Genomic DNA, 16,268 nt, shown 5'->3' with positions numbered 1-16,268 from the left:
TGGCACAATGCGCGCATTTGGCGGTATGGTCTGCCATTCGAGTCCCATTTCGAATGGCAAGTTCTCCTCTTCCCGAGTATGTTACTGCAGAGTTAACTGGTCATCACGGCCCAGCTAGAGCTGTGAGATTTAACAGTTGCGTTTGATTCATGGAAATCATGACTTGCTGTTGTGCTAAATGACCGATCTGTCTATCTCTCTAGCGTCTGGTTCCTACTGTCTAACGTGTGGAAGCGACAAGACCGTAAAACTGTGGAATCCTCATCGAGGATTAATAATAAAAACATATCAAGGTCATGGACGAGAAGTACTGGATGTTGCAGCGTAAGACAAGACATACTGTGTGATACCTGAAATTGTTTATTAATTAACTCACTAAATGAATATCAATATCAAAGCAGAAGACTTTCATGGAGGATGGCTGATATACACATATTATTGTAAACAACATTAGCTTTAGAATTCTTTCTAATGACGACACAGTCAGGTGGCATTGACTACAGAAATTATTTTAATAATGAACCATATAGTATACGTATGTATGTTTGTATTGTTGTATATTGTCCTATGCATATTGTATGTTGTGCAGTGCACGAGACAATAGCCGAATTGTGTCATGTGGGGCTGATAAACTTGTTATATTGACTGATGTTTCAACTGGTAATATTATTCGTAAGTATCGTGGACATTTAGAGGTAAGATCATCATTCCTTTGCCTAGTTGACCCTTTCTATGATTGTTTTATTTAGAGAGTAAACTGTGTAAAATTTAATGATGAATCAACTCTTCTTATTTCGGGTCTGTCTTCTTTCAACTTCTAAAGATTTATGAACTGACGTTGTAATTGATGTGCTGCAGGTTCGTATGATGCCACCATTCGACTCTGGGACTGTCGGTCAAGACAGTATGAACCCGTCCAAGTAATCGACGATGCTAAGGACAGCGTGACGTCAGTCCAAGTTACAGACCATGAAATTCTGACAGGGTATTTAATTCAGCTGTTCTACAGACATGGAACTATCTTCACTAAGTTCAGAGTAGAGGTGCATGTGCCTTACGTAGTCAGCTTTCTCCCTTGAAGTTTTATCCCTTGAAGTTATTATAACAAGAAAGTCAGTGTGAGGCAGACAACAAGCATGGCAGATGAGCAAATGAAATGATAACACTTTTTATCTAAACGACTTAGTTGTACACAATTGAACCAGTGTACTGCCACTGATGTATTTTTTCAAGCCTTTTCATGATTTTCATGATACATCTTTGTTTAGATCAGTGGATACGTATGTGCGCAATTACGACATCAGAATGGGTAAACTCTACCAAGACTGCGTCGGATGTATAGATCCATTTTTACTTACCTACACTGACTACAAACTGATCATGTTTGTCTCCGTCGTGCAGATCCTATTACATCAGCACCATTCACTAATGACAGACAGTGCATCATTGTATCATCATTGGATAGCACTATACGATTGCTGGATAAAGATACTGGAGAGCTTCTCAATGAGTACATACATGATACACATCACCTCAACTGTAGTGGATACAGCACCTTAACTTAGCACTGCTGTGCTTTGTTGTAGGTTTAAGGGGCATCAAAGTCAAGACTACAAGATTGATTGCTGTTCATCTAACACAGATGCCCATATAATCAGTGGTTCAGAGGATGGAAGAATTTGCATCTGGGAGCTCGTCGAGGTACTCTACACGTTTGTCGTCCTAAAACGTAGACAGCATACTAGCTCTCATGTACTCTATCATTTCAGGCTAAACTTATCCACTCCCTACCACAAGGAGCTAAAACTTCAGTTGTTTATTCTCTTGCCTTTCACCCTAGAGAAGCATGCTTGGTAGCAGCTGCCAGTGATGGATCCATTAAAGTATGGAAAGGAGGAGACAGAGGGCAAACTTCAGAGACAACAGCTTAGATTCAAATGTTAAATGAACAAGTAACACACACAAACAAACAGCAAATTCATTCTGATTTCTCCTGAGACTTAGATCATAAAACTGCAAGCATGCACTCACAAAATCATTTTTTGCTACTAGTTCATAATTCATAATAGTACTCCAATTTGACACCTGAAACAATCACTAAGTCCACTTTTCAAACGTCATTATCATTCCTCCACCACGACTGTGAAGGGAGATCCTGGAACGTGGTCTCCATGCCACTTCACATAGATGACAGTCTCACCGGGCTCTCTTATATCATATCCAATATCGAACACGTAGTTACCCGTATGTTTGATGTTTACTTCCTCAGCAGGTACATATGCACCGAAGACACCAACTTCAAGCATCCCTCGTCCACCAGCTGCTGAAGCATCCACTACAAAGTTATTCAACTGACCAACCTTTGGGAACTCCAGACCAGATCCGCTGACCTCCACTTTGCTAGCATCAGGAGCAGGACGGACGACCCGAACAGTGAACGGAGAATCTGGAATAAGAACCTCTGCAAATTTAATGACCACTTGGTACCGCCCATCCACAGTGGGATAATAGGTGACTTCACATGTACCATCTCCCTTATCGTTGCATTCAATTTCAGCCTTTGAAGGTCCTTCAACAGCTAGCGAGATGTTCCCTTCACCTGCCTCGCGTGTATCAATGCTAAAGCTGGCTGGTTTGTTAACTTCACATTCTGCCTCCAATCCAGCACCAACTGCTTTTACTTTAGACGGGTCACAGACAGAAATGACAAATGGGCTACCACTAGCCTGTTGCTCGGCAAACTTTATATCAGCTTGGTAAATACCTGCATCAGGTGGTACATACTCGACATAGAACACACCACCAGACTTCTCAGTTAAAGAGTAATTAACAGACTCCTCGGTCTTCTGATTAAATATAGCGATCTCCAGGTCGCCGGCTCCAGCCCCAACGGTCTCCACTGTGAAATGTGTCATTTTGTCAGCAAACAATCCGATAGGCTCTAGACCAGGTCCATAGGCCTTGCAAGCACTTGGATCGGCAACCGGTACCACATATGCTTGATCGCTAACAGGCATTCCTGCATAGGTCACTTCAATGGTGTACTCGCCGGCATCTACAGGGATGTATGTAACAGCAGTCATTCCATCACCAGTATTAACTATGTCGAGTCCGTCAAGCCCTGTCCCAGGTCCATAGGGCCCGACTATCTGAACTCCTACTTCTCCTGGTCCAGCTTCTTTAGTGTTGACCTCAAATGTGGCAGGTTGTTTCACAGCACCAGCTTGCAAACCGGCACCATTGAGCTGACAGCGTGATGGGTCTGCAATAGGTACCTCCATAGGGAAATCAGGCACTTGCTCGTCAGCAAAAACTAGATTGACCTTGTACATGCCCGGTTCTGCTGTCTCATATATAACATGATGATTGCCTTTGCCATCTGGTGTAATGGTGACATCAGATGCTTCACTGCCATCGGGGTTAGTCACAGTACATTGAACCTCATAATTTAGAGGTCCTGCACGAGCAGTGTTTACATCAAATTCAGCTGGTTCTCCAGCTGGAACACCTTCACCAGTTAGTCCCGGTCCGTCTGCCTGTACCTGGGTTACATCCACAATAGGAATACACAATGGACTGCTGGGTATGGTCTCCTCAGCAAATTGCACCTTCACCTTGTACTCACCAGCTTCTGTTGGTGTATAAGAAATCGTGCATGTTCCATCTCCATTGTCTTCGCACTGTATTTCAGCCTTAGATGGTCCCTCGATGGCAAGAGACAGACCACCGTGGCCAGCATCACGAGTATCAACAACAAAGCTTTGACGTTCATTGACTTTGCCTCCTTCCAAGCCATCCCCTGTTACCTTCACAGCTGAAGGATCAGCAATCCCCAGAGTTAGTGGACTCTGTGGTATCTCATGACCCGAGTAGCGAAGATCAAGTGCATGTGCTCCAGGTTCTTCAGGATAAAATTGCACTGTGAAGGTACCATCCTTGTTGTCAAGGACTTCCAAAGGCTTCTGTTTGCCATCGGTAGTGATGCTCATGGCAGCCAGATCACCGGGACCAGCTTGTTGTGCATTCACTTTATATTCTAGCATCTCTTTTATCATCAGTGGCTTTTCTTTCTCTGACAGTCCAGGTCCAGTAACTGCAACTTTGGAAGGATCACAGACAGCAACTTCAAATGGACTGCCTCTTATATCATGATCTGCAAAATGGATCTTGACATTGTACTGTCCTACAGCTTTCGGGTCATACCGTGCACTGTATGTACCATCACCATTGTCCTCAACCTTGACAGTCGCAGAATTCCGACGAGGACCGTCCACGGTAACTCTGAGGTTACCTCGACCGGCCTCAGTTGTATCAATGATAAAATCACCGGCATCTCCAACTTTCAAACCAGTCGGCTCAATACCAGGGCCTTCAGTACGAACTTTGGCTGCATCCGTTGCAGGTTCAATGTATGCAGTAAATGGTGATCCAGGGATATGCTCTTCATTGAACTTTATGTTGACCTGATACTCACCAGCAGACGTAGGGTAGTATTGAACGCGACACGTACCATCACCATTGTCATCCACCTTCATCTCGGCTTGACTAGGACCTTCAACTAGTATAGCTAGCCCAGCATCACCAGCCTTTGATGTATCAACAGTAAACTCGGCCTGTTCATCAGTCAAACCACCTTTCAACCCAGGACCAAGTGCCTTTACTTTTGTTGAATCGGTTGCCCATCGAATTCGTGGTCGGAACGGACTGTCAGGGATATGTTTGCCTGCATACTTGATGTTGACAACATATTCGCCAGCTGTTTGAGGGTTATATCCACAAGAAAACGTAGTTCCGTCTGCATCTTCTGATATATCCACTTGCTCGGCTCCTTCTGGTCCTTGAACACTAATACTGAGCTCACCCGGTCCAGCCTCAGAAGTATCAACAATAAAGTCTGCTGGTCCACCAGTTACAAGCCCATTTTTCTCCAGTCCAGGTCCAGAAGCCTTCACCTTATCTGGACTAGTGGCTTGCTCCACATTGACAATGTATGGGCTGTCAGGGAGCTCATCTCCAGCAAAAGTAAGGTGGACTTGATATTCTCCGGCTTCCGTTGGATAGTACGTAACTGTCCACGTTTTGTCTCTGTTCTGTTTTCTCTCAGCTCCTACTTCAACAGGCCCATCTATCTCTATGCCAAGGTCACCTTCACCAGCTTTGTTGAGATCAACAGTGAAAGGTGCTGAATCACCAGCCTTCAATCCACTGTCCAAGCCACGACCGTACACTTTTACCTGAGATGGATCGGCAACATGGAGTTTCAATGGGCTGTCTGGGACTTGGCCTCCAGCAAACAGGAGATTGATGTTGTGTCGCTGGGCATCTTTAGGTGTTAACTTTAACTTGAATGTACCATCACCATTATCTTCAACTGGGATATCTTCAGGCTTGCCACGGGTTCCAACAATTAGTTGAGCTGTTGCAATACCCGGTCCAGCTTCTGTTGCATCAATTGCAAATTCAAGTGGCTTGTCAACCTTTACAATCTCGTCTTCTCCTAGTCCACGCCCACTAACTTTGACTTTGGTTGGATCAGTAATTGGGACACTAAATGGACTTTCAGAAATGTCCTTTCCATCATAAGTAACTGAGATTGAATAAGGCCCTGATTCTTCAGGGCTGTATGTTACTGAATAAGTTCCATCTCGGCCTTCCTTCACATCAACTGGAGCATTATTATTTGTCTTGAGGTTGGCAGCCACCACCTTCAATTCACCAGGTCCAGCTCCTTTCGTTCGAACAGAAAACTTTGCTGGAGTTCCACATCTAACACCTGCAGGATTGAGACCTGGTCCTTGGGCCTTGCACTTGCTAGCATCAGTAGGCATATCTACATTTACCTTAAAGCGGCTACCAGGAACATGGCCACTGCCCCAACGTACTGCTACCACATATTCTCCATCCTTTTCTGGGTGATAGGTGACCTTGTACGTACCGTTACCTTCATCAACAATTTCTGGATCTAACGTGCCATATCGTCCCCTCACAGATACATCAAGTTTGCCTCGACCAGCACCAGCCGTGTAAACCCAAAACACTGCAGGTTCTCCCACAACTAAACCAGTGCTTTCAATTCCAGGGCCTTCCACACGACATTTGCTGGCATCAGCCACATCAGCACTGACACGAACCTTGAATGGGCTCTTAGGTATATGCTGAAAGCCAAATCTCACATAGACTTGGTATTCACCAGGAAGCTCGGGATGATAGATGCAATGGTATGTACCATCTGCCTCTGGTTCAACAGTAAGTTCGTCCGCCTGAAGAATTCCTTTCGGACCTCGTACACTAATCTCCAATTCACCAGGTCCGGCATCTGTTGTTTGAACCCAAAACTCTGCTGGCTGGCCTTCCTTGAGTCCAGTGCCTTCGACCCCAGGACCCCATGCCTTGCACTTTGTTGGGTCTGCAATAGTGGCAACATTCACTGCAAATGGACTCTTAGGAATCTGTTGACTTCCATACAAAATTTCAACACGAAACGGACCTGCTTTCATGGGGGTGTACTCACACGCATAAGTTGTATCACCATTATCAACTACTGCACATGGAAAACTCTCATCCCCAGGACCAGTGACTTTTACCTCGACATTGCCTGGACCAGCACCCTTGGTAAACACCGTAAATCGTCCTTTCATACCTTCCTTTAGTCCATTTGCTTCCAGTCCTGGTCCACGTGCATACACTTTGTTGATATTCGTTCGAGAGAAGACAGGAGCACCGGGTTTAGGAGTTGCCTCAGGAAAGTACGACAGGTACGTCATCATGCTCAGCTCATCAACAACCGGATTTACCATATCTTGAGGAGCAAGAACCTTCAAAATACAACACTCATTAATTCAAGCAATACTCGCCTATTCTATATGCATGCAACACAAAAACGTCCCACCTTGCATACTGAATGTATCCAGTGCATTTCTCGCACTGTAGCAATAGTCAATAGTCACTTATGGGTTTAGTATGTATTATTAATGGTCACCAGGTGTTTCAATGTTAAGAAACTTAAGTCCGTAACAAAAATAAAGATGAGCACAATGCAGTGTGGAGTCCGAGGATAAAATGTACGTAGATGTTATTGAAAAAGGCACTAGTAACTACTAGACTCAGCTGCCTTATCCGTCGACAAAAGTTTACACTTAACTTCTTCATCCATCTATAACTCTTCTTTCAATAACGCATGTTTTGTTGCCAAAAATTTGAATTTTGTAAACAAAAATCCAACTAGGTGCGGTGTGGTTTAGAATTTGAGTCTACCTTGGTCTTGTGCTCCTTTAAGTTATTAGGCTACAGTCTTCACATGAAATCGACACACAAGAATAGGTGCTGTGCATGCTCACCTGTGGAACACCAAGCCATTCTTCTGCTCGTCCCATTGCAAGCTGGGCATTCTCTAATGGAGTCGAAGAGTCCATATCGACATGCTCGGGACACAATCCAGGAGCAACTGCATCAACCAATGCTGCTACATTGATACCGCTGTTCCAGTCAGTGTTGAAATTCTTTATAGCCTTGTCAGGTAGCATTCCTTGAATCCATTGCATCAGTTGCTGCTTAGGTGATGGGCCTCCCTTTTTGTCTGGACTTTCATCAGACTGAAATCCCATGCTGATCTGATAATGCAAGATCAGTGTCCATATCAAACCAAGGATCAGCTTCAAGTTGCCATCAACAATGTCATGGTTTCCTATATTCAACATAGATTATAGACAGCTCTTGTAATAGATTCAGGATATCCTACTAGTAGTAATCAGTAGTCTGCAGTCTGTCCACTCATAAGGCCACACTGACTAGGTTGTTAGCCAGAGCAAACATGACCATATATGAACAAAAAGAATACCAAACATCTGGTCTAACAGGAATAACAGATTATACATATCCCACAGATAATTCTTGAACATAATAGTAGCCCTTGCACAAACCACAAAGCAAACCACAGGCAACATGCGTTTTTGCCTAATTAAACATCTGGGCAATTAGCATTGACAGCCAGATAGAGGCATGTTCCACAACTTCACTTAGGAATAAAGACAACCGTCTGGTTAGTAAGTAGCCTGCTGCCTGTCTCACAGTATGTCACTATGGCACAAAAGAAAGAAGAAGACAAAGCCAACAACAACATATCAGCTCTGTGAGACAACTTTATAGATTCACAGGAAACAGAGAACAATGATTGGTAAGCCACACCAATCAAACCAGTACTCAGAATCATTCTCTAGGAAGCCAACAAAAATTGTTAGTGCCTTTCAGGACTACATTTGTCTATCTGCTCTCAGTTCTTTGTAACAGGTGAACTGTGGTCTAAAGAATGTGGTATTGATGAGTATGGAAGCAAAGTAGAGCATCCTTGCTGAGATTTGTTATTCTACAGTCTTCCAAATAGAGTCTATCTAAGACATAGCATATTCCTGAGCACTCCAGGATAATAACAAAATTGGAACTCTCAAACTTGTGGGTTTGACAACTGCTGCTAGACATAACAATTAGAAAAACGCTATGTATGTATCAATAGTCTGTAATACATACTACACCAGAGCAAGTCAAAAGCCTATAATACCTAATGCTGTTGGGTAACCTCGAGGAAGCAAAGATGCTATCGCGTTTCCTCAGAACACATCATTTCCGACCGAGTCACAAGCAGCAGGTAGTCCCGTCACCTGTACATAGCCACAATAATCCGGTGGCCATCTTCGTCATTCGTGTAGGGTTTCTGAGGCTAGAACGACCGCCTACGCGGCGGTTTTTCTCACCGAAAACACCGTCGTTACATAGAGCTTCAAGCAGTCAACAAGGGTAAATGAAATTGAATGTAAACTGTGCCGCACTGGCAAAAAGGCTCGTCCGCAAGCGAAAACGCATTAGCCGACACATTATCGACAACAGAAATGCTGCACGAGGCTGTAACAGCTCGCACATGTGCTAGACTGTCAAAACAGAATTTGCAATTCCAACACCACTAGACTGCGACACGGTCAACTACCTAAACAGTGACAGGATTCTTTACTTACCGATATTGACAAGACGTATTCCTTCACTGGCTATGAACCTCACGCAGACATCGACATTCTCTAGCTTCTGAGCACGTATGCGCGGATTCTTTGTGAAGCGACCCAAACGCTTCTGTGACAGAGCCTCCAGCAGCGCAATGAGATTCAAGCCGTCAGACAAGTCCGTCTTCAAGTCGCGGACAAACCGCGACTGCTTTTTCAGGTGCTCGTTGACCCAACGAGTGAACGTCTTCTGCTGTATTCTTTTCCACTCTGCATTCTCCAACGTCTGATGCTCCATCATGCCTGCCATTTCGCTCGCCTGCAAAGCCGCCTAATTAGTGAACAGACTTACAACCACTGCACACGACCGACCTGGCGGAGCAACACTGACACTCTCCAAGCAGAATGAAGTGTCAAGTAGTTGTGAGAGTCTTGCCCGGATTATCTAAAACCGGTTGGGAATCCGGAAGCGTGTCACGTGATTTGCCGGTACCTAGTTTAAATAAACAAGGTACATGTACATGTACCGCGGTATGTATGCATTGATACTGTGTGGAAAGCAGTATTGGATAGGTTTCATTCCTGCTTTTCCTGTTCTGATAGAATTTCGTTTGGTACTGCCGTTTACTTAATTAATTAACTAAACTTCTATCCTAGCCTCAGATCTTGGAGTATACCTCCCTTTTAGGACTGACTGTCTATATAATGGCATAATTATTAATGAACTTTTGTCTTGAACGGTTTCTGTGTGTGTGTGTGTGTGTGTGTGTGTGTGTGTGTGTGTGTGTGTGTGTGTGTGTGTGTGTGCTCGAGCCCACGCGCGTGAATTTAATTCTTGACTAAATTGCTAACTGTATATTAGCACCTATTACTATGTAGCAGACCTTGAAGAAGCACCTAAATATCTCAAAACATAAAGCACAAAATTCAAGGATTCTCCATTCCATTTACTGACACCTGCCATTGTTCAATTCAGATCAATTGCACTACTTCAATTGCAAGAACCATTGCAAAGACAAGACATACCCTATATCATATGTACCATACTTCACAAACTCAAAGCACATTTATATTGCAAAGCATACAAAATGTCCAAGGGCTTGTTGCTGCCACCATGGTTTATCACAGCAGGAAAGGTATAATTGCCTTTCTCTTCTTTGGGTAGTTGGCAAATTCACGCTTGTAGTTTCGGTGCTTCCCAAGAGCCCAAACAGCCATCTGGCCAAAGCCAACAAGTGCAAAAAATCCAGCTAAATGGACACAATTGAACCTACTTTATGGAATAAACTCAATTAACTAGAAATATACCTGTCAGTGTCTGAGTCATTACAGCAAACGATGACCACGCACCAACTTCATATGTATAATTTGGGCAAGAAACATAGTTAAACAACCATGAAAACACATTTGAAGAAGGAAGAGGAACTTGTCTCTCGGCACTACCTGTATGAAAAACAACTGTCACATAACAGGCAAAAATGAAGAGTATAAAGTGACACAGAATAAACAAGGCAGTGCACTGTAGTCACCAGCAGCTAATTTCATACTAACAATTTGTCACACAACAACCAATACTATCTACAAACAATATGCAAAGTCTGCATTTGTCACTGTTTGTTTATTTCTATCTAAAATTATCATTAATTAATGGCTCAGTGTAATCAGATGGTTATCTGTTGAGTGAGTGCACCTAATCCAGCTAAACTCCTCATAAAAGTTAACTGAATCCTTCAGCCCAATCAATACAATGCAGTGTTCAAAAATTTCTAAATGACAATTTAACCTACCAGCTGATCTCAAATTACTCAAGAGATTGTGGATAGAAAAATTGCCATATTCAGATACCTATGGAAACACACCGGACATGATGTAATGTAGCAACACATATTATGCTGTAATGCTACAGATAGATAGCCATACCAGAAAGCCAAACAGCCCAAGTCCAATCTGCATGCTCCCAAATGCTACCAAAAAGATACAAAATCAGTACACAAATCAAGGCGGATTTAGCATTTGCAGACAACTGCAATTGATCAATACTGTAGTACTAAATACTACACAAAATTCTCTACAAAAAAAACAAGACAGTACTGTACATATACTGTACCTGCCTTACATAAACACTAGTAGCAGTAGAACTCAGAATGATACCTAAAGCACTGCAAATCTAAAGAACTGAAATTCGCTTCAAATTCGTTAGAGGCTACAACAATAATCACACTCCAATAACAGCAACATAAAGATAGTAAAGGCCAGCCCAACCATCTGATCTAATATAGTCAGTAGAGATCACATGACTAACAGTGGCCACACTTCCTACATGTACAGACACAGTAGCCGTAAACGTCATTCCTCTTCTTACAAAGAAGTTAGCGAAAGCAAACCTTTCAGTACAAAACTAAAACCATGAATGTATATTTCCAACACAGACTAGCTAGACTAGACCAATGAACACACTTATGACAACATTACCTGGAGGAGTGTACAGAGGATGATTGACAAAATACCCAACCAGACATGCAAATCCCCTAGCACACAGTGTCAACATATCAATCGTTCACTGATCAGGTCATTTCACTGACACACTCACCAGTAATACAAACAGTTCTAGATACAAAACACCAAACATCAACTATTATCTGACAAGACACCTACAGCACAGTGCCATATAAACTGACCTTAAAAAGATTTCGCAGAGGCATAGATCCATGAGAAAATCGATGAATAAACAGTGTTTCAAACACTCTCTTAGCATAATGAAATGTCCAGCATGCAGCAGCAATTCTAGAGATACAAGCATATGGAAAGGTGCTCAGATTACTGATTACATCTGTTACTAAATCAGCAAAAGGTCCAAATAAACATTCCAACAGTATAGCATACAAATAACACAGGCACAACATATACGTGCAGAACATGTTTGCCAAGTTTTAGTTGCCAACTTATACCAGTCTATGCTCACACAGATCACAGTGCCACATAAACCTAATGAACGAGAATGGCCAAACAAGTAACGTAATAGAGCACACGTACACTTACACCTTCCACTGTGATAGTCCTTTGAATATTACAAGCCATGATGGAAGGTCACAAACCCATGACCAACCCTGTGGTCAACAAGCATGGCTCTACATATAAACCTAGCTGTACACCAAGTCATACACAGCATAAGTCGTCACAAAGAGGCAACTGCATTCAATCTATTTCCCAGTTAGTACCCGACTTAAGTCATATAACAAAGACAAATACAGACAACAGCTACTGCCAACTTTGCTGACAACTACAAAGCTATTATGCAACAGATGAATAGTATGACAGATCAACAAAGCAATACAAAACTTACTGCACTACACCATGGTACGGTTCAGATGATGCACCAACTCCATATATTAATGCTGGCCTCACATAAAACAATGGATAGATAAGCAATGGTCCCATGTATTCTGCCACAAAAACCTATACGAAAAATAATTATAACATTTGCCCTACCCAATTCATTAATTAACAAGAAACAAGCCTTACTGTCTTCCAGCCAATCTGAGGTCCTAAATGTTAACAACCATCAATTATTATGTTGTCATGAGTATAAAGATAAGAACAAACCTAGATCTTTCAAATACAGCTTAGAGCCACTTCTCAAACCAAGTGATTCCACAGTTTCCTCATCCTTTAGTCCTTTGCCCCCTGTGAGCCATACAGGCAATACTTCACGTACATACTACAACATTTCGACTATTGCAACTATTTGTTATAAAGAAATAACTAAATAATAATGTCATACAAGAGTGCTGTTCTAGTCTCTGAACATGCTCTCTATAAGATGTACTGTACAAAGAACTAACTACTATAAATCATTAATTTGTGTATATAATCAAATAGTGACTCTTTGCCATTTAATACCACACCTATATCTGTCATTTTGCATAACATCAACAACATAACTTGGTCAGTCAGAATTTGTTAAAAAGTTTTATTTCTGAGAAGGCATAGAATTTCGTAGAAGGCATACATAGATACAATAGTTGGTCTCTACTGTATGTATGAGTAGTGGTGCACTTCTTTCGATATAAAATGTGCCTTAGCGTTCCACTGATGAATAGGATCTACTTAATTAAGAACTAAGACCTTGTATTCTAAATATCATAATTTTGATGTCTTACTTGCATCAAGTCTCAATTGAATCCTGCTGAGATGAATCTTTGAATCTACAAGATTCACATACACACAGAATGACTGCAAGTCTGCACACTAAATTAATGACAAATACACTGCTGGTGCACCCGGCTCTTCAAAGATTGAACTGACGAACTTAATGGCACCTAATACAAACACAGACTGTTCTCAAATACACAAGTAAATATGCAGAAATACTCAAAACATACATCACGGAGTGTCACCAAGTGATGACCTGACTTTGATTCTACCACTTCAAGGGTAATCTAAAGATCATCAAGGTGGAAAAATTGACATAAATAAAGCATACCTAAGTGTGCATGTCACACACACACACACACACACACACACACACACACACACACACACACACACACACACACACACACACACACACACACACACACACACACACACACACACACACACACACACACACACACACACACACACACACCAGTTAACTGTTGCAACGTTTAACTTTATTCAAAATGTGCTATAGTATCTCCAATCCTACAGGCAACAGCAACAGTTCTCAAACACATACTACTGTATGAGTGTAGCAACGAAACGGACAACGAAATTGACAAGTTGACAACACGGCCCTGCTGTTTCAAGAAATCTCACGAGTAAAAGAGAGCACTTTAGGACTCACCACTTATTCTAGTTTCGTATTAATTAATTAACCTAATAACTACAACATGCACTGATTATGACGTGGGTCCGAATTGCAATACTTCCACGCTTTATTCCAAGATGATGCGAATACAATATTACAACTCCTAGGCTACTGAAGAGTCCCGTAACCTCCAAATAAAGACGCAATTCCAACGTTTAGTTAAGCGCAATTCTAATATCTCATATTAGAAATATTTGTACAGATCTTACAGGCTCTTCTGGCGAGGTTGTCTGCATCACCTTTTCACGCAAAAGTGGGCTTACGCTCACGTGTACGGCAAACTGATTTATTGATATTAATGAACAGACAGCTCCCAAACCGCGAAAAAGCATCTACTGATCGTTTACAACTATTTTTACATCCTGTTGCGAACACACACACACACACACACACACACACACACACACGCACACACGCGCGCACACACACACGCTTACACACACGCACGCACACACACACACACGCACGCTTACACACACGCACGCTTACACACACGCGCGCGCGCACACGCACGCTTACACACACACACACACACACACACACACACACACACACACACACACACACACACACACACACACACACACACACACACCACAGTGTGTCATGGCATTTACATCAACATCACACCATGCCACTTCATACTAACCACTATCCCAAAAAAAATGGTATAGTTAGACGCAAGAACAGATTCCTAGCTAGATAAAAAAAAAGTGTAGAAAGCAATCATCCTACTTTGTAGGTTGCAATGGTAATTAAAACTAGAAGCTAAAGATGACACTTACATTTGGCTCGTGAAAGTCAGCTATGACCAATGGGTTGGTTAGCACGAGGATGCCTTCCAATGATACTGTGATCATGTACTCTCCTGGTACATTTAAAGCAACCTCAGCTTTGTACCTCCCTTCTGACAATGCAGTAATCTGACAATGCCGTTCATCACCACCCGGTACGACAGCATTAGCTGTAATCTGTCCTGGTCCAGCAAGAGATGCATCCACATTGCACGTGACGATGTCTCCAACTTTTAGATTTCTTTCTGGCATCACTACCCTCACTTTTGTAACATCTATAACTGCAACTTCGTAAGGACTTCCAGTTATGTCAAGTCCTGCTACAAGAATAAAAATCTGATAGTGACCAGGTTCAGCTGTGTTATATGTGACCAGGATTGTGCCATCTTCTATTGCTTCGAATTCAACAGGAAACTCTATTCTGCCCTGGCTGGTGTTCAGAAGTTTCACTTGCAATTCACTAAGTTTTCCAATTCCAGGGTACACTGTAAAGTGAGTCTCATCATTGGCTTGAACGCATTTTCCTATTCCAGGCCCATCGGCAGTCCACGTCAATGGATTTGGACCTACATCTGGTTCATCTACGTGTTCATTAGGTTTGCATTCAGGAAAAAAAGACATGTATGTCATGACACTAAGTTCATCAATTTTAGGATTAACAAGCTCTTCAGGAGTCAGAATCTACAGTAATAAAAACACAAATGATAACAAAGGCAACTCATTCTTCACAATGTGATCTACCTGAGGAATATTTAGTCTTTGTTCTGCTCGATCCATTGCCAATTTCGCATTCTGCAAGGGCATCGATGCATCCATTGTTGCATGTTCAGAACACAAACCAGGAACTACAGAGTCAACCAAAGCTGCCAAATTTATGCCACTGTTCCAATCTGTGGTGAAGTTCTTGATGCCTTTATCTGGCAATCTAACTTGAATCCAAGACAAAAGAGCTTGCCTAGGTTGAAATCCCAAGTTAATCTGATAGTGCAAAATAAGCGTCCACACAAGACCAAGTATCCGCTGTAAGTTGCCATCAACAATATCCACACCTCCTGCATCACATAAAGTTGGTCAAACAGTCACGTATACAAAGTACACACAGTGACACATATAACATGCATATCAGGGTCAGCAGTCTAGACAAATAGCAAGTTTTAAAAGAGCTTAATTAATCAACCACGCCTATATTTGCATAATTAAGTTAACTTTAGCTTCCTTCCGCTGGCACTGAGGTTGGACAATCTCACCAATAAATTCGATACGAACGCCTTCAGACTTGATGAAATCCACGCATAGTCCGCAGTTTGCTAGTTTCTGAAGGCGATTTTTTGGATTATGATCATGTGGGCCAAATTTCTTCCCAGAAAGCACTTCGAGCAACGCAATCAGCAGCAAACCATCACTAAAGTCTTGAGACAAATCGTCGATTTTCATCCCTCGAACCTTCAGATTCCTAGTACACCAACGACGAAAAGTATTCTCCTGGATTTTCTGCCATCCTGACTCAGGCATGTTTTGTGTTGCGTTGGTGCAGAAACTGTTGGGCGGAGTTTGAAGTAACGCGCGCTACAGTACAGAGCAATCAACCAGGAAAGGAACTCTAGGAACCAGTACTGTACGTACAGTTGTACAAAG

General features: G+C 42.3%; 2 protein-coding genes across 2 annotated transcripts; one reads left to right on the top strand and one right to left on the bottom strand.

Annotated features, from left to right (window-relative positions):
- The first annotated feature begins 53 nt into the window (after nt 1–53).
- LOC134185558 (WD repeat domain-containing protein 83-like) lies at nt 54–2,062 on the top strand. The gene is made up of 9 exons (XM_062653369.1): nt 54–135; nt 204–324; nt 590–695; nt 750–798; nt 859–985; nt 1,269–1,336; nt 1,402–1,510; nt 1,587–1,701; nt 1,770–2,062. The coding sequence occupies exons 1-9, from the start codon at nt 54–56 to the stop codon at nt 1,929–1,931; spliced, it is 939 nt and encodes a 312-aa protein (XP_062509353.1). The 3' UTR covers nt 1,932–2,062.
- LOC134185317 (filamin-C-like) lies at nt 1,918–16,184 on the bottom strand. The gene is made up of 20 exons (XM_062653099.1): nt 15,881–16,184; nt 15,375–15,685; nt 14,625–15,314; nt 13,370–13,426; nt 13,255–13,306; nt 13,148–13,192; nt 12,591–12,671; nt 12,510–12,532; nt 12,331–12,443; nt 11,666–11,771; nt 11,578–11,594; nt 11,460–11,515; nt 10,908–10,951; nt 10,775–10,832; nt 10,296–10,430; nt 10,114–10,237; nt 10,030–10,033; nt 9,006–9,318; nt 7,338–7,684; nt 1,918–6,815 (listed from the first exon to the last, which is right to left on the bottom strand). Exons 1-20 carry the CDS (start codon nt 16,143–16,145, stop codon nt 2,124–2,126), a joined length of 7,533 nt encoding a protein of 2,510 aa, XP_062509083.1. The 5' UTR covers nt 16,146–16,184; the 3' UTR covers nt 1,918–2,123.
- Between the last annotated feature and the right edge of the window lie 84 nt (nt 16,185–16,268).

This window comes from Corticium candelabrum, chromosome 10, assembly GCF_963422355.1.
Source record: "Corticium candelabrum chromosome 10, ooCorCand1.1, whole genome shotgun sequence".
Classification (NCBI taxonomy): domain Eukaryota; kingdom Metazoa; phylum Porifera; class Homoscleromorpha; order Homosclerophorida; family Plakinidae; genus Corticium; species Corticium candelabrum.
Note: the sequence above shows the minus strand (reverse complement) of the source record. Positions and strands in the feature narration are given on the sequence as shown.